The sequence below is a fragment of the Dipodomys spectabilis genome, unplaced genomic scaffold (assembly GCF_019054845.1).
Source record: "Dipodomys spectabilis isolate Male_0828 unplaced genomic scaffold, ASM1905484v1 ptg000163l, whole genome shotgun sequence".
In the NCBI taxonomy this organism is placed as follows: domain Eukaryota; kingdom Metazoa; phylum Chordata; class Mammalia; order Rodentia; family Heteromyidae; genus Dipodomys; species Dipodomys spectabilis.
This window is the reverse complement of record NW_024870840.1, coordinates 14927744-14951649: the sequence shown is the minus strand read 5'-3', so window position 1 is coordinate 14951649 and position 23906 is coordinate 14927744. Positions and strand designations below refer to the sequence as shown.

The following is a 23906-nucleotide window of genomic DNA, read 5'->3' as shown; positions in this document are numbered from 1 at the left end:
ATCCCTATTTAAACATTTTGTTTTTTCCTTTCCCCTCTCCAAGTTATACCAACATCAATAACCCCTGTGTAAACAGGAGTTATACCGTGGGGGAGGGAACAATTCCTTTTTATAGTTTAACATACTTTAATAGCAGATATTAAAATGCATTTGGTAGTAACAGGTGAGAAGATAGCCCACATTTCAACCATGAACTTTGCATATAGGACAACTTGGACACGTACAGAGAATGGATGGAATCTATCCTATATAGTTGCTGTCAATAAGAACCTTTTTTTTTTAAATCCAGATGCTGGTACTGTCTGGAAAAAAATTAGCAGGTTTATTTACAATTAGCTGTTGTAAAGTTAAACTGCTAAGACTCATACACTGAAACATTTTTTACTTGTATTAATGATTTGTAACCCCCTATATATGTATGTATATATGTATCTATTATTTACAATGTCTTTTTCTTGGTTTCTTACTCATCGTCCTGATAATTACAAACAATCTAGTGGGGCTAGGAATGTGGCTTAGTGGCCTAGTGTGCATGAAGCCCTGGGTTCGATATACTAAATAAACAGAAAAAGCCAGAAGTGGTGCTGTGGCTCAAGCTGTAGAGTGCTAGTCTTGAGCAGAAGAAGCTCAGGGACAGTGCCCAGGCCCTGAGTTCAAGCCCCAAGACTGGCAAAAATAACAAAAAAAATCTAGTTCAGATTAACCAATACCAATTTAACATCAGTAGTACAGAAAAACTTTGCTGGCATAGCACTCTGTCCTATACCCCCAATTTAGACTATTACTTTCATATAAATTCCTTCTTTGTGCTTTTATAGTTGGTGCTCCCTGAAATTTGTATTTTATGTCAGTTAGAAGGAAAGTGTTAAAAGCAAAAGTATTTGCATGCCAACTTCTGTATTTACCTTTGCCAATGTGCTTTTGTGGATTCAAGTACCTGTCTAGAAGATAACAATTTAAGTAACACTCATGCAACAGAAAGAGAATGAAAACTGAGAGGAACTTAGAAAACTTCAAATGGGGGTACCAATGTAAAATGAAATGAAAGCAATGCCAGTGCTTCATCAAAGCCACCACTAGATGGCAGTGTCTGCTCTCTCCAGTTGCCTTTCTTGGTAAGGCCATCTGTATGATGAATGAGCGCCAAACCCAGCTTAGAGGCTTCTTCTTCTTCTTCTTCTTCTTTTTTAATTGTGAAAATACTACTATACAGAGGAGTTACAATTACATGGGCAAGATAGTGAGTACATTTCTTATCAAGCATTGTAGCCTCCCCCTTTGTTTACCGTTCCCATCCCTTCCTTGCCTCCCAGCCTAGAGGCTTCTTAGTCACAGGCACCAGCTTCCTGCCCCAGTAGCCATGAAGCATCCAAAGGCCCAAATCTTTTCCTTGCCCTTGTCCCGTCTGAATAGTAGGAACTAGAATGCCATTTACTGAACTTCTCTCCCTGCATTAGAGAATAAGCTTCTTTATTGCTATTCGGTATCAAGTGGCTACATACAGACATCATTGAATCTGTTCCTATAACCCTCAGGTTTCAAAGGAGGTCAATGAAATGACAATTAAAATGCCATACCAGTGTTTCATAAATGGGCAGTTCATGGATGCGGATGATGGAAAGACTTATGACACTATCAACCCAACAGATGGATCTGTGAGTAATGAATGACCTAGCATATGGTGAGAAAATGCAGTCCTAGCAAGTCACTTTGTCACTCTGACTCCAGGGACTCTTTGGCCATACCTCATGCATTGCTTTCAACCATTTCATCCTTGTAGTGGCTAATGCAAAAGATGGTTTCTGGGATAGGTGTTTATGAGGAACTTGGCAGACAGGTATGGTTGTATATGTGCAATGTAGACAATTTTCTCAGGACTGAAAAGTCATAGCAAAAAAAAAAATTCAGCTTCCACAAGATACTAGAAAAAAATGTATAGTCTTCCTACATGTACCCTTCCGCAGCTGTGGCATGGGAAATACCAGATTTCAGCTATGTGATGTCCAGGTTGAGATGGTTTCTTTTTGTTTACCTATTATCAGATATATTGATTTCATAAACACCTTCCAGATTTTGTGAATGATGTTTGTTTTCCTACTGATATAACACTGGATCCAAGAACCATACATGACCTATTTTTATTTTCCTGAATTAGACAATCTGCAAAGTATCTTATGCATCTCTGGTGGATGTTGACAAAGCTGTAGCAGCGGCCAAGGATGCCTTTGAAAATGGAGAATGGGGAAGAATGAATGCCAGGGAAAGAGGAAGACTGATGTACAGGTGGGCTTTTTGTTTTTGTTTTTCTTAGAAAAGCCAGTCTGTGACCTTCAGGTAACATTGCTAGAATTGTAAAAATAACTGCAAAATGTTCTAGTACACACCTATTACATAATGTCTTCTATGAACCGAATCATATGAAATCTCATATAGAGGAAGTCCTGGTGTTGGCATAATTGCTTGCATCAGGCAGGGCCCTAGTAGTGGGGAAAAAAACCCATTCAGTAAACAGAGATGTGGGCAAGGTCCAGGGCATCTCATAAGGGATAATGGAACACCCAAGGCAGGATTAGCAGTGGGGAAGCTGCCACTTCTCCATGCTCTGAAAGAACAGGAAGAATCTGGTCAGATCCAGGACTATATAAGAAGACCCTAAAGTGGTCTTAGGTCAGGGGGACATGGCAGCTGTTGCCATCCAGAGAGTTGGGAAATTGAACCCCTTAAGCACACCCTTCAAGTTCACACATCTACAGTGCTTCCCAGTAAACAGGTGATATGGTCTAGAAAGGTCATACTCCAGGAAGAAGAAGAAGAAGAAGGAGGAGGAGGAGGAGGAGGAGGAGGAGGAGGAGGAGGAGGGGGGGGGGAGGAGGAGGAGGAGGAGGAGGAGGAGGAGGAGGAGGAGGAGGAGGAGGAGGAGGAGGAGGAGGAGGAGGAAAGAAGAAGGAGGAGGAGGAGGAGGAAGAGGAGGAGGAGAAGAGGAAGAGGAAGAAGAAGGAGGAGGAGGAAGAGGAGGAGGAGGAGGAAGAGGAGGAGGAGGAGGAGGAGGAGGAGGAGGAGGAGAAGGAGAAGAGGAAGAAAGGAGGAGGAGAAGGAGGAAGAGGAGGAAGAGGTGGAAGAGGAGGAGGAGGAAGAAGAGGAGGAGGAGGAAAAGAAGAAGGAGAAGAGGAAGAGGAAGAAGAAGGAGGAGGAAGAGGAGGAGGAGGAGGAGGAGGAGGAAGAGGAGGAGGAGAAGGAGAAGATGCCGCCCAATTGTATTTCAATATGGTCATTAATTTTCTTGCCTGCTTTCCTAAACTTGAATGACCGACCAAAGAAAGAATTTGTCAGAACAAGAGCTAGAGGCAACATGGGGCAGGGAGAATTCCATGTCTGACTCTAGAATGGCCTAAAGGAAACAGCTTAGACACTCCAGCACAGAAGGAAAACAAGGGCAGCTTCTGACTTTTTCATAGTCAGGCACTCAACACTGAACAGAACTCAGCTATGACATTCGTTATTCAGCCCATGTTTCCACCTTGTCCTCTCTGTTAGTTTTGAAGCCATTTCTATACCACAAGTGTTCACCAGTCCTGAGAGTACAGCTGTCGCCGACCTTTCCCTGTGTCGTCACAAGCTACCCACAATCCTGCTGCTTCCTCCCTTGCCATGGCTCTGCTACTTTTGTTTTGTTTTGTTTTTGCCAGTCCTGAGGTTTGAACTCAGGGCCTGAGTGTTATCCCTAAGCTTCTTTTGCTCAAGGCTAGCTTTCTACCACTTGAGCCCCAGTGCCATATCTGGCATTTTGTGAATAGTTTATTGGAGATAAGAGTCCCACAGACTTTTCTGCCAAGGCTAGCTTTGAACTGTGATCCTCCGATCTCAGCCTCCTAAGTAGCTAGAATTACAGGTGTGAGCCACCACTACTTCCTAGGCATACCTGAACCCTCTGCTTCACCTTTACAACTTTTTTTTCTGATACTGGGGACGGGTGGGGGGGGGGGCGCGGGGGGGAGGGGTTGTTGAACTTGCATTTCCTCAGCTTGCTTGGTTTGCTGGTGTTTTACCATTTAAGCCATGCATCTATCCTCAGTTTTTTTTGCTGGTTATTTTGGAGATGGAGTCTCTTGGACTTTTTTTTTTTACCCAAGCTGGATTCAAATCATGATCTCAGCCTTCTGAACAGGTAAGGCTTACTGGCGTGAGCCACCAATGCCCAGCCTTTTCAACACCTGAAACAAATCATTTATTCAATTGCTTGATTACTCTTTCTTCCCCACTGGGCCATGAGAGCAGAGACTTGGTCTCAGCTGTGAATTTTCAACCCTCAGATGGTGCCTTATATGTGATAGAGACTTTGGCAGCAAATTAATTTCTTTCCCTGACCATATAGACTTGCAGACCTACTGGAAGAAAATCAGGAAGAGCTGGCCACCATAGAAGCCCTGGACTCAGGTGCTGTCTATACCTTGGCTCTGAAGACGCACATCGGAATGTCTGTGCAAACCTTCAGATACTTTGCTGGCTGGTGTGACAAAATTCAGGTGAGCACCAATATTCTTTGTTTAGAAAGGAAAAAAGGCTACATTCATTACTCTGTGGCAGGTACTGTGTCAAATACAATTTTTATATAGCTTGTCTTACCAAATAACATGATTTAGTCTGTTTTGTGCTACTATACCAGAATACCCGAGACTAAATAATTTATAAAGAACAGAAATGTATTCTTTCATGACTCTGGGGGCTAGGAATTCTAAGATCAAGGTTCCCTCAGGTTTTGGCTCTGTTTGAAATTGAGTTGATTGAACAATGGAGGGGGTAATATTGATCAAAATTCATTGTACTTATCAATGAATGTATTAGTGAAGACCCTTTGTACAACTACTAAAGCTAATATAAAAATTAATAGTAAGACAAGCAAAAAAGTCAAAAAATTGATTTGAATGGTTCAAACCTGCTTGCTACCAAAACCTGACTTGAATGAATGTGAATCTATTTTTAATCTTTATGGATATGACTCAGAGTAAGCATTCCTATGTTTTACTGATTAAATATTAATGCATTCAATTATGGAGGGTTTCCCAGGACCCTACTGTGGATAGGAGATAGTGTTGGAGGTATGCACTATATTATGTTTCTAATATTAAAAAAAAACCCTGCATCCCTTAATAGAACCTGGCTGCAAGGTTTTAAGTGAAAGACTGTATCAGCAACGACATCTCCCTTAGCAGGCCAGGAAAACAGTTTATTTAAAGGCTACTATTGTGAATTGCTTGGGATTAAGTTTGACTGTATATAACAGAAAACCCAAGTCAGAAGTTTATTTTTCTCCCTTTCAAGAAGTCTAAAAGCAGACAGAGCTAGTACAGGAGATGTAGGTTCCTCCTCTTTCTCTTTTCCAGGCTATCATTACTACCATGTGACTTTTCTCAAGTTAGTCTCATGGAATCATGATAACCACTACAGTGCCAGCCATTGCAGCAACATTCTGAAAAGGAAGAAAGAGGCAGTGGGAGCTTCCCTTAAAGGAATTTCCAGTGCTTTGTGGTTTTATTTTCCATTGACCACCTCTATCTGCTGTGGTGACTGGGACACTGTATTTTATCTGGGCATAGTGCTGTCTCCATTTATCAATACTGGGGTTCCGCTACTAAGGAAAGGTAGGAGAATGGATATTGAGCAAACAACTCACATTCTAGGCCATGTGTAGAAACTGGGAAACGGAGGATAACTGACTTAGAATTATGTTTGTTTTCCTATGTCTCATAGTTATTTTGAGAAACAGTCCTTTCTTGCATAGGAATGTATTTCTTATGATGTGAACAGCACCTTTCCATATTAGCTAAGGAAAAATAAACAGAGGTCAGGAAACAGATCCTTTGAGGTTAAAGTTATTCATTTAAGTTAGTAAAATAAGTAGCAACCTTTTCTACCCTGTAGGGTTCTACAATTCCAATCAACCAGGCCCGTCCAAATCGCAATCTGACCTTCACCAAGAAGGAGCCCATTGGGTAAGATGAAGAGAGCGCCCTCCAGTGCTTCATGGTGGTCTCAGTGTGAGACAGTAAGGATGTGGGCTTTCTCCCCTGCAGTGTCTGTGCCATCATCATCCCCTGGAACTACCCGCTGATGATGCTCGCTTGGAAGAGCGCTGCCTGTCTGGCAGCGGGCAACACGTTAGTGCTCAAGCCAGCACAGGTGAGGTGTCGAGGGCCAGCACCCAGCTAAATGATCATTTTTAATCTGAGAATTAAAGACACAGAGTTTCCATTTTATGTGTCTTTATTGGAAAATACCAAGCAACAGTGGTATGAAATCACTTACAGTGTCGGACCCTATGACAGCACTGGATTCACACGCCTACCTGGTTACACACGGGAAAGGCTCTCCCAGCTTTACATGCAGGATGCAGGAGGCAGGTCTCCATGGCCTGCGGTGGTCTGGTCCAGATCTAATAGATTCTGATGCTATTATTATCCTAATACTTAGCAATGACCTACTCATGTCCAAACTAGTGCAAGATACTGTCCAGGTATCGTGCAATTCTGTAGCCTTCCAAATTCAACGACAGCACAAAAGTACAATCAGCGCAGGCAGGTTGGTTACAAAGGGTAAACCAATGACTCCAAAATGAGAGCTGGCAGAGAGTCAGATCTTTGCAAAGTGATCATAGTTAACACTTCCAGGCCTGGCATTGTTCTGCAGCACCTGGCTCCAGAGTGGACCCATAAAACCAGCATCCTCTGGGTATGGATTGGATTATTGCCCAAGTACATGACATGAATCTAACCATGAAGCAACTTTAGGCAAACTCAGGGTAAGCAATACTGAGTGAAATAACCTCTCAAAACTGTCAGTGTCATAAAACAGAAAATTCAGCCTCTCCCAGATGAAGGGATGACAGAAAAAAAAAAACTGAATGCAATGCATAATCTTGGATTTTCTTTTGTAGTTAAAGACATCATTAGAACAACTAGGGAAATGTAAATAAGGAATGTAGATTAAGTTTTCTATCAATTATTACTTTCTTAATTTTGGAAATTTTCCTTTTGTTATGTAGAAGACTTTTTTTTTTTAGTCAGTCCTGGGGCTTGAACTCTGGGCCTGGGCACTGTCCCTGAGTTCTTCAGTTCAAAGTTAGCACTCTATCACTTGAGCCACAGTACCACTTCCAGTTTTCTGGTGGTTAATTGGAGATAAGAGTCTGATGGACTTATCTGCCTGGGCTGGCTTTGACCCACAATCCTCAGATCTCAATCTCCTGAGTAGCTAGGATTAACAGACATGAGCTACTGGTGCCTAGTGTAGAAGACTTTCTTGGTGTTAAGAAATGTGTATAGAGGGTTGGAGAAGGTGGCTCAGTGGTAGAGTGCTTGCCTTGCATGCATGAGGCCCTGGGTTCCATTCCTCAGCACCACACAAGCAGAAAAAAAAGCCGAAAGTGGTGCTGTGGCTCAAGTGGTAGAATGCTAGCCTTTGAGCTGAAGAGCTGAGGGACAGCGTCCAGGCCCAGAGTTCAGGTCCCATGACTGACAAAAAAAGAAAGGAAGGAAGGAAGGAAAGGAAGGAAGGAAGGAAGGAAGGAAGGAAGGAAGGAAGGAAGAAAGAAAGAAAGAAAGAAAGGAAGGAAGGAAGGAAGGAAGGAAGAAAGAAAGAAAGGTATCTAGAAAAGAGACAAGCAGGATCTTATGTGTCTTAAACAGTGCCCTCCACACCTCATCATGTCCTCTAGGTAATCAATCTCCTCTATGTATTTACATGCAGACAGAAGGTAAAGCAAATGTGCAAACGATTAACACTTGAGGGGTCAGAATGACAAAGATGTAAGGAATTCATTATACTATTTTGGTATCTTTGATGTGAGTCTGAAATTGTGTTAAAATAAAACTCAAACACTGTAAAGTCAAAATCAAATGAGCTGTTGGACAGCCATTAAGAGAAGCTTTGTACTAGTGGATAGCAGAGGCCAGAGTCTGAAGATGGTAATTGCTGTCTGTCTCTGTCAGGTCACGCCCTTGACTGCTTTGAAGTTTGCAGAACTGTCTGTGAAAGCTGGCTTTCCAAAGGGGGTAATCAACATCATTCCTGGCTCAGGTAAGCCCTCTAATGACCCAGTTTTCTATAACTAACGGATGGTTTGGGGGTGGCTGATTGCTTGTTTTCCTACTGGGTCTTAGCCTGAATTAAAACTAAATACAGCTTACCAAGTAAAAATATATTTACCAGGTGCTGAAACTCTTAAAGTGGAAATACAGTATGGAGACAGGGCGTAGAGAAGATTATTCTGTAAAACTTCCCTAAGATAGTCTATTTGATTTTGAGTAACTACTTTGGAAAAATCACAAGCAAGGCTTACCCATTATATTAGTCAGATTCTGCAACACTGTGACCAAATACCTGACAGAAATAGCTTAAAAGGAGGGATTATTTGGTTCATGGTTCCAAGGGTTCAAATCGTGGTCACTTGGCCCCATGAACTTTGACAGAACATCATGGCAGCGGGACCACATGGCAGAAGAGAACTGTTCACCTCATGGTAGACAGGAAGTAGAGAGCAAAACTAATGCACAAAGGGCCAGGATAAGACACAGCCCCAAGGACATGTAGCCAATGACCGACTTCATCCAAGCCCTACCTCTAACCTTTCACCACTGCTTATGAATCCATCAAGAGAATGCCCCATTGATTAGGTCAGAGCCCTCAGGACCCAACCATTCCCCAAAAGCCCAACCAAGCCCCAATAATGGAGCTTTGGGGACACTTTGAATTCAAACCACCACATTCATCTGCATTTCTGGGGCAGACAATTGCATGAGGCATGCGATTTTAGATTTTTATCAATTTGCAATTCATACCAAAAATGTAAATCTGAGATTTAAATGAAAGTCTACTAGTCTATTTCAGTGAAGTCAAAGATACTCTAATGTAAGTAAGACCTGAGTCATCTTTTCATTCATGCGAATATAATTCAGGTGTTATCCCCTGATTCCACAGGGGGCATAGCAGGACAGCACCTTTCTGAGCACCCCGACATCCGCAAACTTGGTTTCACTGGTTCCACCACGATCGGCAAACAAATCATGAAGAGGTACTGGTGTTGATGTCTCCTTTGGTAACAAGCCTGTTAAACCAGGTTTCTGTTCCCTTTCCTCTCATATACTACTATCCTCTTCCCTTTCCTTTCCTTTCTTCCCCTCTGGGGCTCAGTTTGGTTTTCCATACCAAGTGGTAACTTACAGTTTAGAAAAGCAAAAGAGAGGAAGGGAGAGACAGACAAACACAGACACTAAATGTTTGCTCCCCATTTATTTTCCTCTAGCTGTGCCGTGAGCAACTTGAAGAAAGTTTCCCTTGAGCTTGGGGGCAAGTCTCCTCTTATAATATTCAATGACTGTGAACTGGACAAGGCTGTGCGAATGGTAAGGGGGTCAATGTCAAGTACACAGTTGCCACTCCTAAAACACACCATCTCCTTTATTGGAGGTCTTTAAATGAGACTTGCTTTGTCTAGTTATAAATAGAAACTATCTTTTTATCCTAAGAACACTTAGTTCTTAGGATAAAACAGAGGCTTGAACTCAAGGTCTTTCACTCAGCTTTTTCCAATCACAGCTTTCACTCAACTTTTTCCAATCACAGTTGATTCTCTTCTGCTGGCTACACCTCCATATCAAGCAATTAATTTTTTTAAAAAATCAGTCATAGGGCTTGAACTCAGGGCCTAGACACTGTCCCTCAGCTTTTTTTCTCAGGGCTAGTGCTCTACTACTTTGAGCCACAGTGCCACTTCTGGTTTTCTGGTGGTTAATTGGAGATATGAGTCTCACAAACTTTTCTTTTCTTTCTTTTTTTTGGGGGGGTCTGGTCATGGGGCCTGAACTCTGGGCCTACGCACTGTCCATCAGCTCTTCAGCTCAAGGCTAGCGCTCTACCACTTGAGCCACAGTGCCACTTATAGCTTTTTTCTTTTTGCTTATGTGGTGCTGGGGAAATCGAACCCAGGGCCTCATTCATGCAAGGCAAGTGCTCTACCACTGAGCCACCTTCCCAGCAGAGACTTTTCTTTTGGCCAGGCTTTGAACTGTGATCCTCAGATCTCAGCCTCCTGAGTAGCTAGGATTACAGGCATGAGTCACTAGCACCTGGCTCAAGCAATTAATTTTTAAATAAAATGTTTATAATTTCTCTGAATTAAAATATTTTAAAATGGGATGTAAATCACACCAACCATATCAAGAAGTTTCAAGGATATCACGATGATAGTTGTAAGTTTTCTCCTGATAACGCACCCCTCCAGCCTTTTATCTGCTTGACAAATCAAAGGCTAGAGACACTAGTAGATACAATAAAATGCACATCTATAGTCCCAGCTACTTAAGAGGCTAAGGCAGGAAAATGGCTTGTACCCAGAAGTTCAAGGTCATATTGGGCAACATAGTGAGACTTCAGAGAGACAGAGAGAGAGACAGAGACAGAGAGAGAGACAGAGAGAGAGATTAATAATATATTTTTCTGAGACATGGGCTAACAGTGAGCCAACTTGGGAATGGTTTGTGCTGAATGATCTGGTAGCTCTGATAGAAGCACAGGATGTTCTAAGCTCTGTGCTATCTTCTGCCCAGGTGCTAAGACCACTGTTCACTGAGACCACAGGTGGAAAGATGGGACAAGGAGACGCAAGCACTCCTGTGGCCAGGCCTAGCTGGACATGTTAGGGATGAACAGTGGCTGGGATTGCATAGACTGACATTGGATCAGTACTCCATTGGTCATCTGGATTTCTTAAAGCTTTTCAAAGCCTTCCAGAAAAGCCGGTGGGGGGGAGGGGGTGGGGAAGATGGGGGAAGTAAATGTTGTTGTTGTTGTTGTTACCTGTAACATACTCTGTTACAAATTTTTAAAGCATCGTATCTTTTCTATCTCACACTTTTTTATGTGTGTGCCCATCAGGAGGCTTGAACTCAGTGCCTTGTGCTCTCTCACTTGACTTTCTTGCTCATAGGTCAGCCACTTGAGCCAATACCTCAAGTTCTGACTTTTTGCTAGTTAATGAAAGATAAGCATCTCATGGATTTGTCTTCCCAAGATGGATTTGAACTGCCATCCTCAGATCTCAGCCTCCTGAGTAGCTAGCACAGGAAGAAAACTCTGTGAGACTTTTAAATTAACTACCAAAAAGCCAGAAATGGAAGTGTGGCTCAAAGTGATAAAACACCAGCCTTGAGCACAAAAGCTCAGAGACAATGCCTCAGAACCTGAGTTCAAGCCCCAGGACCTGCATACACACACACAAAAATCCTATTGGCACTCAGCAGAAAAAAGAAAGAAAAGATTCCCTATCCTGGAAGAGTCCTTGTTCATGCCATAAAAGAAGAAATATGAATTATTTCAAGTGCCTGTTATATTTTTAACTCAGTTCAGAGAGATTTCCTGGAGGTAAATTAGCAACTGGATTTAGAAAAGGCAACATGAAATCACTCAAGGACAAGCCACCAGGAAGGGTAAAAACTTTTAGCACAGGGCTGCAGAGAAAGTCAAGCACATTTTTGCCAATTGCAATGACTACCAGGTTTCCATTGGTGAAATGAAACTGCATGGCATGGCTGCCCTCCCGGACATCTGTGAGGAGGTTTTGTCTACATGTAGGATGTTTCTTAAGGATGGATTAGGAATGGAAAATCTTAGCTAACTGGACAAGTACTTTGATTTTTTGTTGTTGTTGTTGTTTTTTTGGGAGGGGGGTCTGGTCGTGGGGCCTGAACTCTGAGCCTGGGCACTGTCCCTCAGCTCTTCAGCTCAAGGCTAGCGCTCTACCACTTGAGCCACAGCGCCACTTGTGGCTTTTTTCTTTTTGCTTATGTGGTGCTGAGGAATCGAACCCAGGGCCTCAGGCATGCAAGGCAAGCGCTCTACCACTGAGCCACCTTCCCAGCCCCTGGACAAGTACTTTGAATCTCCCTACTTGTCATCCTGACTGGAGCTGGCTTGTCATCCCCACTCAACCTGCTTAAGACACATGGGACTGATGTCCTTATGAGCACTCCATTTCCTTTTGGCAGTAATTTCTTCGGAGATCATGTTTAAGCAAGAAAAAAAAATCACGTAAGAATGTCTAAAAATAAAGTGCATTTAAACTCACTAAAAATAAGAGGGGTGATTTTCAGCTGGGTTCTGGTGGCTCATGCCTGTAATCCTAGTTATTCAGGAGGTTGAGATCTGAGAATCATAGCTTAAAGCTAGCCTGGGATTAGCAGTCTATGAAACTTCATCTCCAATGAACCAGTAAAAAGATAGGGGTATAGGTGTGGCTTGAGTGGTAGAGTGGCAGCCTAGCAAGTAACCAAGCAAGTGCAATATTCTAAGTTCAAATCCCAATACCACTACACTAGAAAAAGAAAGATTTTGCTTTTATGGCCAAATGAATGGAGGCTTTCTAAACATTTGTGGTATGTGATTTAATGTGGAGGTTTTAAGATAAAATGTAATATATAAATATTACTTTTTTTCTTTTTGGTCAGTCATGAGGCTTGAATTCAGATCCCTGAGACTTTTTGTGTTCAAGTTTAGTTCTCTACCTTTGAGCAACAGCTGCACTTTCAGCTTTTTCTGAGTAGGTTATTGGCGATAAGAGTCTCATGGACTTTCTTACGTTGGCTGGCTTCCAATCATGATCCTCAGATATCAGCCTCCTGAGTAGTTAGGATAATGGGCATGAGCCACAGGTGTCCTATTACATTTTAATTTTTAATCTTTTCTATTACATTTTAAATTGTAGAATAATCAGTATTTTCTTGCAACACAAAATTTGTATACAAGTATATCCTTATTCACATGTATTTTTAAAAACTATTCATGAAATAAAACCAGACTAGAGCCTGGGTACCAGCGGTTCACACCTATAATCCTAACTGCCCAGAAGGCTAAGATCTGAGGATCTTGGTTCATAGCCAGCCCAGGTAGACAAATCCATGAGAATCTTATCCCTAGGCGATGAGCAAAAAGCAGAAACTAGAGGCATAGTTTAAATGGTAGAATGCCAGTAGAAAGAAAAAATGCTGAATGAAAGGCCCTGAGTTCAAGCCCCCCAGTATTGGCACAAGAAAAAAAAACAGCCAGATCAAAACTGAGTATCTATGCTGTCAGCAGCTTTGAACACCACCTCCTTCCCCATGTGTACAATTTTAGTCAAGCATGACTTATTGAGCAGTGTTAACTTACTTTCTTTTCCACGGCTGAAGGGCATGGGTGCGGTGTTTTTCAACAAAGGAGAGAACTGCATTGCAGCTGGGAGGTTGTTTGTGGAAGCATCCATCCATGATGAATTTGTGACCAAAGTGGTAAGTTATTTTCAAAGTGATTCTGAGTTATATACAAATGACTTTTTTTTGCTAGAAAAGTACCTATGGGATTATTCATGATTTTGGGGGGGGGATGATAGCATTATTATTGTTATGTTAAAAAATATTAGTCCTGGGGGAGAGTGAGGGAGGGGAAGAGATAGTAGGAAAAAAACAAAGGAGGGGGGAACAATGTTTAACAAGAAATGTACTCATTAACTTACTCATGTAACTGTAACCCCTCTGTACAGCATCTTTACAATAAAATAAAATTTTAAAAAATTAGCCCTATCTGGAGCGTAGCGTATGGTAGAGTAAGTGCTTACCATGCACAAGAGCCCAGGTTCTATTCCTAGCAAAAAAGAGAAGAAGGATGGAAGGGAGGAAGGAAGGAAGGAAAGAAGGAAAAAAAGAAAAGTTATATGTAACAGAGCTATATACTGATATATTTACAGATTAGAATTTATAGGTCTGGAATTTTTATCAACATAACCCAGGAGCAGAGGGTGTAGGGGAACAAATTGGCCATGAATTGGTAGTTATTGATGTTGGATAATGAATACATGGGTTTTATTATATGATTTTTCCTTTATATGTGCTTATGATTTTCCTAGTAATAAGTTATAGATCTATATTTTTTAAAAAACCTTAATAAAATATACTTAAGGGCTTAGGACTGTGGCTTAAGTGGTTAGAGTGCCTACTTAGCAAATGTGAAGCCCTAAGTTCAAATCCCCAATATCCCATATGTATATAATATATATGTAATATATAACACATATACAATAGATCACATATATAATAGCACATATATCACATTATATAATATATAATATATACATGTAAGAGTATACTCTCATTTGAAGTATGTTACACCTTGATACTTGTGCAAGTTACACTCCCAGAATTTCGTACAATACATTGACTATAGAGATATGTTACTCAATCCTTTCAAATCCCCAATTTGCAGTTAAAAATGACAGAATATAATTTCTGTCACTAAAATAACAATAAATAGCCCCTGTAGTTGGATCATGAATCCATAAACACTACCCTCCAAGGCAACTTCCTACATCCCAACAGACCAGATAACCAGAGAGTGAATAGCAAGCAGGTCAGAGAGGCACACAATGGGCAGCTGCCTCCTAGATATCACAGTATAATTCAGTTTGGATCTCTACAGAATCCAGTTTGCATAATTGCATAGTTGTGGGTTTTGGTGTCAACTACAACTTGACATTTCAAAAAGTTACTGTATCAGTCCATCAACAAACAGGGTTTGCACACATACTCTTTGCATTCATTTAACAATTATTTGAGAGCTTATTTAAGACCAAATATCAATGTGCTAGATGCTGAGGGCACAAAAGAGAAGAGGGAAGATGTGCCCCCTGCCTTCTCAGAGCTTCTAATCCAGCACAGAACTCTGTGCAAGGCACTGAGAGATCATTATTTCTGGGTGTATATTCAAGTTCATGGCCCATGGGGTCATTGTAACTCCCATTCATTCTTCTGACTGGAGCTGGAGTTTGTATTAGAAAGCCCAGATATCGATTATGACAACTAAGGAGCACAAGAAGCAGTTACACAAACATGCCAGTGATGGTCACAACTGATTAATACTTTTTCAGCTGTGGTTCACGCCTGTAATCCTTTCTACTCAGGAGGTTGAGATCTGAGGATCATGGCTCAAAGCCAGCCTGAGCAGAAAAGTTGGTGAGACTTTTATCTCCAATTAACCAGCCAAAAGCTGGAAGTGGAGGTGTAGCTCAAGTGGTAGAGTACCAGCCTTGAGCAAAAGAGTCCAGTGAGAATATGAGGCCCTGAGTTCAAGTCCCAGTACCAGCACAAAGGGGGAAAAAGCGGCTATTTCTCATCAGAACATTCTAACATTATAGCAGTTCATTTGGCATGACTATGCTGCAAGAATTTCACAGGTATGCCACATTTGAGAAGAGAAAGAATAACAATGTAGTCATTGTAGAAATCCCTTTGCCATGAAGTGAACACATGTGCTGTATTAGTGAAAATTACAGAACAGCAGCTTGCTATTTAATGGACCAACACTCAGGATAAATTTAAGGTAGTATATGTAGTTTATATTATTTACAAAGCTGAGAACTTGGGCTTTCAAGAACCTGGGCTTTGAAAACACTGTAGGTAGTGCTTGTGTGTACTTGTGTCACTTAACCTCTTTAAAGTATCCATTTCTTTTTCTGTAAGACTGAAATAATATACCTCCAGTGCCACCATGAAGACTGAATGACAGCACATTTACAAGGAGCTAGTACAACACCCACCACACGGTAGAAACTCAGTCAAGGGCATCCATCCTTATTAACAGTATATTGTGTTTTATGGACTGGGTAATATACAGGTGGAAGAAATTAAAAAGATGAAAATTGGTGATCCACTTGACAGATCTACTGATCATGGGCCCCAAAATCATAAGGCCCACTTGGAAAAGCTCCTACAATACTGTGAAGCTGGGGTGAAGGAAGGGGCCACCTTGGTATATGGAGGAAGACAAGTTCAAAGACCAGGTAAGATCACCTCTATAGGAGGCTTATGGGTAGGATGCTAACAATTTCCACTTCAGCACCATTTGCCATAAAAGTAAATAATGGCATCTGTAATGCAAATTAATATAACAAATCAATTAGTTAAATCTGTAACAATTAATGTCTGCATCTAGTCGCCTACAAGCTGTGGTGCCTTGGCCAACACAATTCTTCAGAGTTGCATGTTCTTCCTAGATATAGTAAGAGCAAATGAACACAGTTTTACAAGACCGTGACAGTGACAAAATGAATATGGCAGGCTCTTCACTGATGATGAAGAGCAATGGTGATCTTGATTCTTGGCACTGTGAGATTTAATCTTGGCCAATGGAACCTCTGAAAGACTTACTCCTATTGCCTGTTACTAAAATATGTGAATGGTTCCATGCCATGATTCTCAAAACCAGAGAGAGATAAACAACCATTAATTTTTTACTGGCAGATTGTGCACCAATACCTTACTATGAACATTGGTAATTACAAGAAAAACATGACTTATTTATCCTCTATTTCCCTGTGTGAACTGGATTTCTAGGTGACTGAGTAGCTGGTAAAAGTATCTAAGAGTCCCTGCTAACTAATGTAGAAATGAAGTGATATAGTAGGAAAAAAAATTAACATTTTGCATGTAATAGATGAAGTAATTGATTCAAGAAATGACTGGCCAGGGAGGCTGCAGTTGTTAGGAAAAGGTTGAGAGGGAGCTGGTGGTATCAAGAGGCATCAAAGATGGCTCACCGTTCACAAGAAGAAAAATACATCTTTACACTGGCATGTCAGCTTGTCATCACCTGAGCTGATTATCAATCTTCTGAGCATCAGTGAACAGAACATCAGTGAACAGAAGTGTAAGAACCAAAGCCAGGCACTGGTGGCTATGCCTGTAATCCCAGCAACTCAGGAGGCTAAGATCTAAGGATCGCAGTTTGAAGCCAGCTTGGGTGGGAAAGTTCATGAGACCCTGATCTCCAATTAACCACCAGAAAATCAGGAGTTTTCTGTGGCTCAAGTGGTGGAGCATAAGCCTTGAGCACAAAAGCTCAGGGACAGTGCCCAGGCTCTGGGTTCAAGCCCAATATCTGACAAAAACAAACAAACAGGACTGGGAAGGTAGCTCAGTGGTAGAGTGCTTGCCTTGCATGCATGAGGCCCTGGGTTTGATTCCTTAGCACCACACAAGCAGAAATAGCCAGAAGTGGTGCTCTGGCTCAAGTGGCAGAGTGCTAGCCTTGAGCTGAAGAGCTGAGGGACAGTGCCCAGGCCCCAGAGTTCAGGCCCCATGACTGACCAAAACAAAACAAAACAAAACATGAAGCAAGGAATGCCAGTATCAAATAAAGATACAAAACTCTTCCTAATTTTACTAAGACAGAGTGGGGAAAATTATAATGGAATTAACTGAGACAATTCTGAATTGAAAGTGTGACTTTACTTACAATTAATGTCTTCTTCTTTGTCCATAAAGGCTTTTTTATGGAACCCACTGTGTTCACAGATGTGGAAGACCACATGTACCTTGCCAAAGAGGAATCCTTTGGACCAATTATGGTCATTTCTAAATTTCCAAATGGGTATGTATGTTCTTTCAGGCACAAATTATCATCTTTCTGTCTCTGGTCCAGTCTATAAACACATGGTCCCTACTGTGTTCAACGCATCATGAAATGTGAGAATTTAAGGAGAGTCTCAACTCTCTCTACCTTAGGTTCCAAATTTTTCTGTGAAATTTTTGAAATTATGTATATCAAGACCTCTGGGAAGGTATAAGGCTGAAACCTATGCTGTATCTCAACAAATACAGCACAAAAAAGCTTTCCTCCAGTTTGGGGACAGTCCTGTTTCTTTCAGGAGCACCAGGTAAAGTGCTTGGCTTGTATTTACTGGTCATGTTGTAGAGTATGCATGTGTGCAAGCATTAGAATCTCACACCAAAAGATGAGACACACTATTGTTGCAAACCCCCCTCCCCACGTGTTCCTTAATCCCCTGCAACTGGGAGCAACACAATAATGGAGACTGGACCATGGAACTGAGTTTTGGGGTACCAGGGGACCTGTAGCTTTCCTCTGGCAACAGATCCCAAGGTTCCATTAATCAAGGTTTTTATTGGTCTTGTGCAAGGAAGCAAGGTACAAACTTCAACATGTGACAATAGTTTGTATGCAAGTGGTAGGTGACCTTCTTATTCTGGGAAGGAGAGATGAACAATAAACAGCCTACAATTTGCATAGACCTAAGTCTATCCTTAGGATCCCACAGTTTAGGGTGGAATCTGAGTTCCCATTAAGCCAGGACTGATTGACTTTTCCAGGAAAACTCTCAGTGTTCTGAGAGTACATTGGGAGAAGGCATTCCAAACTCCCAGTCCTTTCTGGGTTTTGCACAGCTTGGATTTTCGGGCTCTCACACACTATGGTGGGCATACTGGAAGTAGATTCAACCATTACTCCTCTTACAGGAGAGTGTACATCCAGCAGGCCCTCTATATCCAAGGTTCACATCTGCAATTCCACCAACCTCAGACTGAAAATACTTTTAAAACAACTGCATCTGTACTGAACCTGTAAAGATGTTTTTCCTATCATTTTTTTATAAATAATACAGTACAACCATTTACATGGCATTTACATGATGTCAAGAATAACATGTCCTAAGCCGGGCACCGGTGGCTCATGTCTATAATCCTAGCTACTCAGGAGACTGAGATCTGAGGATTGAGGTTCAAAGACAGACCCAGAAAGAAAGTCCATGAGACTCTTATCTCCAATAAATCACCAGAAAACCAGTAGTGGTGCCATGGTTCAAGCAGTAGAGTGCTCGCCTTGAGCTGAAGAGCTCAGGGACAGCACCCAGGCCCAGAGTCAAGCCCCACGACCGAGAAAAACAAAAAAAGAATAACAAGTCCTTTTGAGATGATTGACAGTATACAGAATGATGTTGTAGATTAGATGCAAATACTTCACACAGATTTTGTTATTGACAAGGTCCTTGATCAAAGGAACAAGGCTGATACAATTCAAAAGTCAAGCAAAGCTTTGTTTCACGCCAAGCATCGAGACTCAAACTGACCGGTCAGGGCCATCTCTATGGAGAGAGCCACCCCACCTAGTCTCACAGGCTAATTTTTATAGGGCAAAACTACAAACCAACTGTAAACATGTAGCAGTTATGAGCTAATTTTACTCTTATTGGTTAAAACAGAAGGGTTACATATGTGCTTTTTACTGATTGGACGCCTCCACCTGACCTGACTCTCGCCTTTGTTCTTCTGGGCTCTGTTCCTGAGGCAAGCAAGCAAGGTTACAGAAGCAAAACATAGCAAAACATAGCCTTGAGTCACAGAAGCATAGGCAAAACATAATCTTGACTTGGTCAGCATGACCAATACTATCAATGCTATTGACACAATTACAGAAATTATTTTTATTACAAGCTCCTGACTAATAGAGCAACTCAGTGCAGCTGGTGATAAGCCTCAAGGTTGTCAGTAGCCTTCTGCAAATCTACCAGCTTGGTAAACTTGACTAGGGGAGAGATGTTCTTTTGCTTTTTAGCAAGGATGGAGAGGGGACAAAGGCTGACTACTGACAGCCTTTGTCTGGGTTTTTTCTAACTTTTTTTGGTTCCCTTACAGACAGGGTCGGCTTGTCCTTACTGCACAAACAACAGGTGCGGGTAAGGTGAGCTCACACTTATACTTTACAAACCAAATGGCTGCCTAGACAAAAAATGGAGTTAATTTGGCTAAACTGGACCTAACAGTTATCTATGAGGGTCCTGGAACTAATCCCTGTCAGGTACTGAAGAACTGTATACTACAGTCAAAAGGCAGAGAAATTACCAGACTCTGCTTAAAGTATTTCTATATATATATATATATATATATATATTTTTTTTTTTTTTTTTGGTCATGGGGCTTGAACTCAGGGCCTGGGCCCCATCCCTGAGCTTTTCACTTACAGTTAGTGCTCTACCACTTGAGCCATGGTGCCATTTCTGGTTTTCTGGTGGTTAATTGGAGATGAGTCTCAGGGACTTTGTTGCCCAGGGCTGGCTTTGCAGTGTGATCCTCAGATCTCAACCTCACTAGTTAAGATTACAGGTATGAGCCAACTGTGCCAAGCTATATTCTCCCTTTATGTAGCTGAATTTGCTGTCATGTGATATAACATCATAGTATGAAGAAATACCAGACATTATCTTTAGTATAAAGAATCCATAGTATGCAGAGAGACATTACCCTTGCTCTTGGGAGCTGCTGTCCTCTAGTTTATGGAGGATGAACGATGATTACATGACAAGTTAAACAAGCGCTACACCCTGGTTACAGCTTTTATGGGGTAGTTATTGTGTTCAAGGCACTTTAGTTCATTGCATACTCATCTTATTTCCATTTGTCACAAGAATAGATGAAGGCATGGGTGATAGCGTTCTTCTAAACAGCCTAGCTGGCTGCAGAACCCTCTCTCTAAACCACATCACACTGCCACCTCCATGAGAGACTCCTGAAAGAGGCTCCAAGGGAAGCAGAGAAGGAACTTGAGAGGCAGTGGCTCACGGCTGTAATCCTAGGTATGCAGGATGCTAAGATCTGAGGCTTGCTTTCACAACCAGCCCAGACAGGAAAGCCTATAAGCTCTTATCTCCAATTAACCACCCAAAAAGCTGGAAGTAAAGCTGTGGTGTGGTAGAGTACTAGCCTTGAGCAAAAAAGCGCAGGGACAGTGCCCAGAACTGAGTTCAAGCCCCAGTACTGCCCTTGCCCCCCAAAAGTGAAGGAATTTTGAACTACATGCACAGAATCTGAAGAGATGAACAAAAAATCAAAACAAACCAACCAAACAAATGTTCTGAAAATCCAGGAATGGGAGATGTGAATGATAACCACTGACGAAATCTGCAAAGATCACATACTTCAGATCAGACTTAAAAGGTATTGCCTGATACATATTCTAGTTTCAATATTTCCATATGGCTTTCTTTCCACAAAAGCCTGGAATATTTCATTTATAAAAATCAAAATAGGGCTGGAATGTGGCTTAGTGGTAGAGTATTTGCTAGCATGCATGAAGCCATGGGTTCAATTACTCAGTACCACACAGAAAAAGCCAAAAGTGGTACTTATGGCTCAAGTGGTAGAGTGCTAGCCTGGAGAAAGAAAAAGCTCAGGAACAATGCCCAGGCCCTGAATTCAAGCCCCAGGACTGGCAGGGGAAAAAAAAAACATCAAAAGAGGTGGCAGTGAAGTTTTCCTGTTTCTAGCAGAGAGAGGAAACATTTGACAGCATAGAATTCTGCTTTACATGTAATGAAGTTCTGTGTTTTTCTGGACACCTCTTGCAGGGACATTGATGGAGTGCTGCAGCGAGCAAACAGCACAGAGTATGGCCTGGCCTCAGGGGTTTTCACAAGAGACATAAACAAGGCCATGTACGTGAGTGAAAAGCTGGAAGCAGGGACCGTTTTTATTAACACATACAACAAGACGGACGTGGCTGCCCCATTTGGTGGGGTGAAGCAATCTGGCTTTGGAAAAGACCTGGGTATGTATGGTTGGTTTTCTGTGACACACATCTGTTCCAGCCCCATCACAGGAAAACTTGAGCATTTCCTGCATGGCAGCAGGATCCAGGCTTACATGGGAAATTGATATTAAAAACTGTTCAAACCAGGTACTGGTAGCCTATAATCCCAGCTATTCAGAAGGCTAAGAGACTGATGTTCAGAGCCAGCCCAGGCAGAAAAGTCCAAGAGACTATTATCTCTAATTAACTAGCAAAATGCTAAAATGGGAGATGTGGCTCAAATGGTAAAACACTAGCCATGAGCAGAAAAAGCTGAGAAAAGGGCCCTGAGTTCAAGCCTCAACTCTGGTACAAAAAAGGAAACTGTCCAATATTTTCATTAAACACAACATACAGAAAAAGTGCATTCTCCTTATTTTTCAAAGATTAATACTGAAAGGAAAAAGAGTCTGGCAATGTATTGACTCAAATATTGATTAAAAAATGGATTCTTTTCATCTGACGTTTAGCATAAACTTGGTTTAGATTTTGGTTTTGTTTTATAAAGATAATATCATATAGCACAGATTGACTTTGAACTCATAATCCTTTCGCCCCAGCTTTTCCAGTGCTGAGATTATAGACATTTGCCATCACAACCAGCTTGGTTTAGATTCTGCAGGACTAAATAGAACCAAGAAAAGAAAGTGGGTGGAAGGCAATGACTACTTCCAATGCTGAATCCTGGCTTTGGCTGCTTCCAAGGTTGAATTAAGTCTGCAGGGGGTAAGGGTTGGGAGCCTGGGAACTTAGTTTGTGAAAGCCTAAAATGTGATTCACTATAGCAGCAGCACCTTTCAAGCAATAGTTATGAATGCTACATTTGCAGCAGGCCCTGTTCTTTCTAAAAGTACCTAACCTGTATGAGCACAAGCCACTGTCAGTTATTCCAGGGGACAGTTACACTGTCCATTGAACTTCCCAAAGCCACACAGGCAGGCTCTCGCAGACAGAAGTGAAGCCAGGCAGTCTGGCCATGCATCTTAATCTTTTTTTTGGGGGGGGGGGGGAGGGGGGCCTGAACTCAGGGCCTGGGCGCTGTCCCTCAGCTCTTCAGCTCAAGGCTAGTGCTCTACCACTTGAGCCACAGCACCACTTCCGGCTTTTTTCTTTTTGCTTATGTGGTGCTGAGGAATCGAACCCAGGGCCTCATGCATGCAAGGCAAGCGCTCTACCACTGAGCCACCTTCCCAGCCCCGAATCTTATTCTCCATAGTCCTACCTTTTTCAGCATATAAAATGCTTATGATTTACTGAAATTACAGCTGAGTGGTAGGTTTGGTTCATCTGGAGTATATTTCACATTTTCTCTTTCCTGATGATTTTTCTCAGCATATTGGCAAAAGTGCTTCTTAGCTGGGCACTGATGACTCATGCCTGTAATCCTAGCTACTCAGGAGGCTTGCTCAAGGCTAGTGCTATAGTGATCTGTAGTGTCACTTCTGGTTTTTTTTTTTTTGTTGTTGTTGGTTTTTTTTTTTTTTTTTTGGTAGTTTATTGAAGATAAGAGTCTCCTGGGCTTTCCTGAAGCTTCACTTCTAGCTTATTTTGGTAGTTTATTGGAGATAAGAGTCTCATGGACTTTCCTGCCCAGACTGGCTTCATACTGTGATCCTGAGATGCTGAGGAGCTAGGATTACAGGCATGAGCCGTCAACGTGCAGCCATATCCACCTTTTGAACACAGTTATCAACTGTTCTTTTCTGCCATAGGTGAGGAAGCTCTGAACGAATACCTCAAAACCAAGACTGTGACACTGGAGTATTAGAGCAACACCACCACCAGAAACCCTTGGCAGACAGCACGACTTCTCAAATCTCCAGATGTGAAAGAAACAGAGTGTGCTAAGGATTTCTTTTTTGCCATGAGAAAAAAAAAAATCACACCCAGACCACAAAAAGAGCCACGCCCCTTGTCTGAGCATTTGCTCATGTGCCTGAGTACTCATTTTCAAAAGCACCTTTTATACCTGAAAACAATTTCCATGGTTGGTTTTGTATCATCCACATTTCTAAAATACCAAGGTGCTTATTCCCTGTCAACACTAATCTGTTCATGACCAATCATTGTGAAAATGTCAGTTTCATGCAGCTACTGCACAGGTGCATTTATATGACCACCTTTGTGTGTGGGCAGGTTTTAACCTCTGAACCATACATATGGTTATTAAAGATTTTCTCTCTCTATATATATATATTGGGCTAGGAAGGTGGCTCAGTGGTAGAGTGCATGCCTTGCATGCATGAGACCCTAGGTTTGATTCCTCAGCACCACATAAGCAGAAAAAGATGGAAGTGGTACTGTGGCTCAAGTGGTAGAGTACTAGCCTTGAGCTGAAGAGCTGAGGAATAGCACCCAGGCCCCATGACCAAAAAAAAAATTTTTTTTCTATAATTTTGTTTTCAATATATCCTACAAGAAAGTACAGGTAGTTCTTTTGGGGTTTTGTGCCCTTGGTGTTTTTT

At 41.8% G+C, this 23906-nt stretch overlaps 1 protein-coding gene across 1 annotated transcript in view; it reads left to right on the top strand.

Annotated features, from left to right (window-relative positions):
• Nucleotides 1-23613, top strand: part of Aldh1l2 (aldehyde dehydrogenase 1 family member L2) — a 44302-nt gene extending 20689 nt beyond the window's left edge. Inside the window, exons 11-23 of the mRNA XM_042693376.1 lie at nucleotides 1536-1655; nucleotides 2156-2283; nucleotides 4373-4523; nucleotides 5920-5990; nucleotides 6072-6177; nucleotides 7986-8073; nucleotides 8974-9067; nucleotides 9299-9398; nucleotides 13218-13316; nucleotides 15694-15859; nucleotides 17343-17448; nucleotides 21221-21420; nucleotides 23154-23613. Coding sequence (XP_042549310.1) covers nucleotides 1536-1655; nucleotides 2156-2283; nucleotides 4373-4523; nucleotides 5920-5990; nucleotides 6072-6177; nucleotides 7986-8073; nucleotides 8974-9067; nucleotides 9299-9398; nucleotides 13218-13316; nucleotides 15694-15859; nucleotides 17343-17448; nucleotides 21221-21420; nucleotides 23154-23209 — 1485 coding nt within the window. The 3' untranslated portion in view covers nucleotides 23210-23613. The remainder of the gene's footprint in view (nucleotides 1-1535; nucleotides 1656-2155; nucleotides 2284-4372; nucleotides 4524-5919; nucleotides 5991-6071; nucleotides 6178-7985; nucleotides 8074-8973; nucleotides 9068-9298; nucleotides 9399-13217; nucleotides 13317-15693; nucleotides 15860-17342; nucleotides 17449-21220; nucleotides 21421-23153) is intronic.
• The last annotated feature ends 293 nt before the right edge of the window (nucleotides 23614-23906 follow it).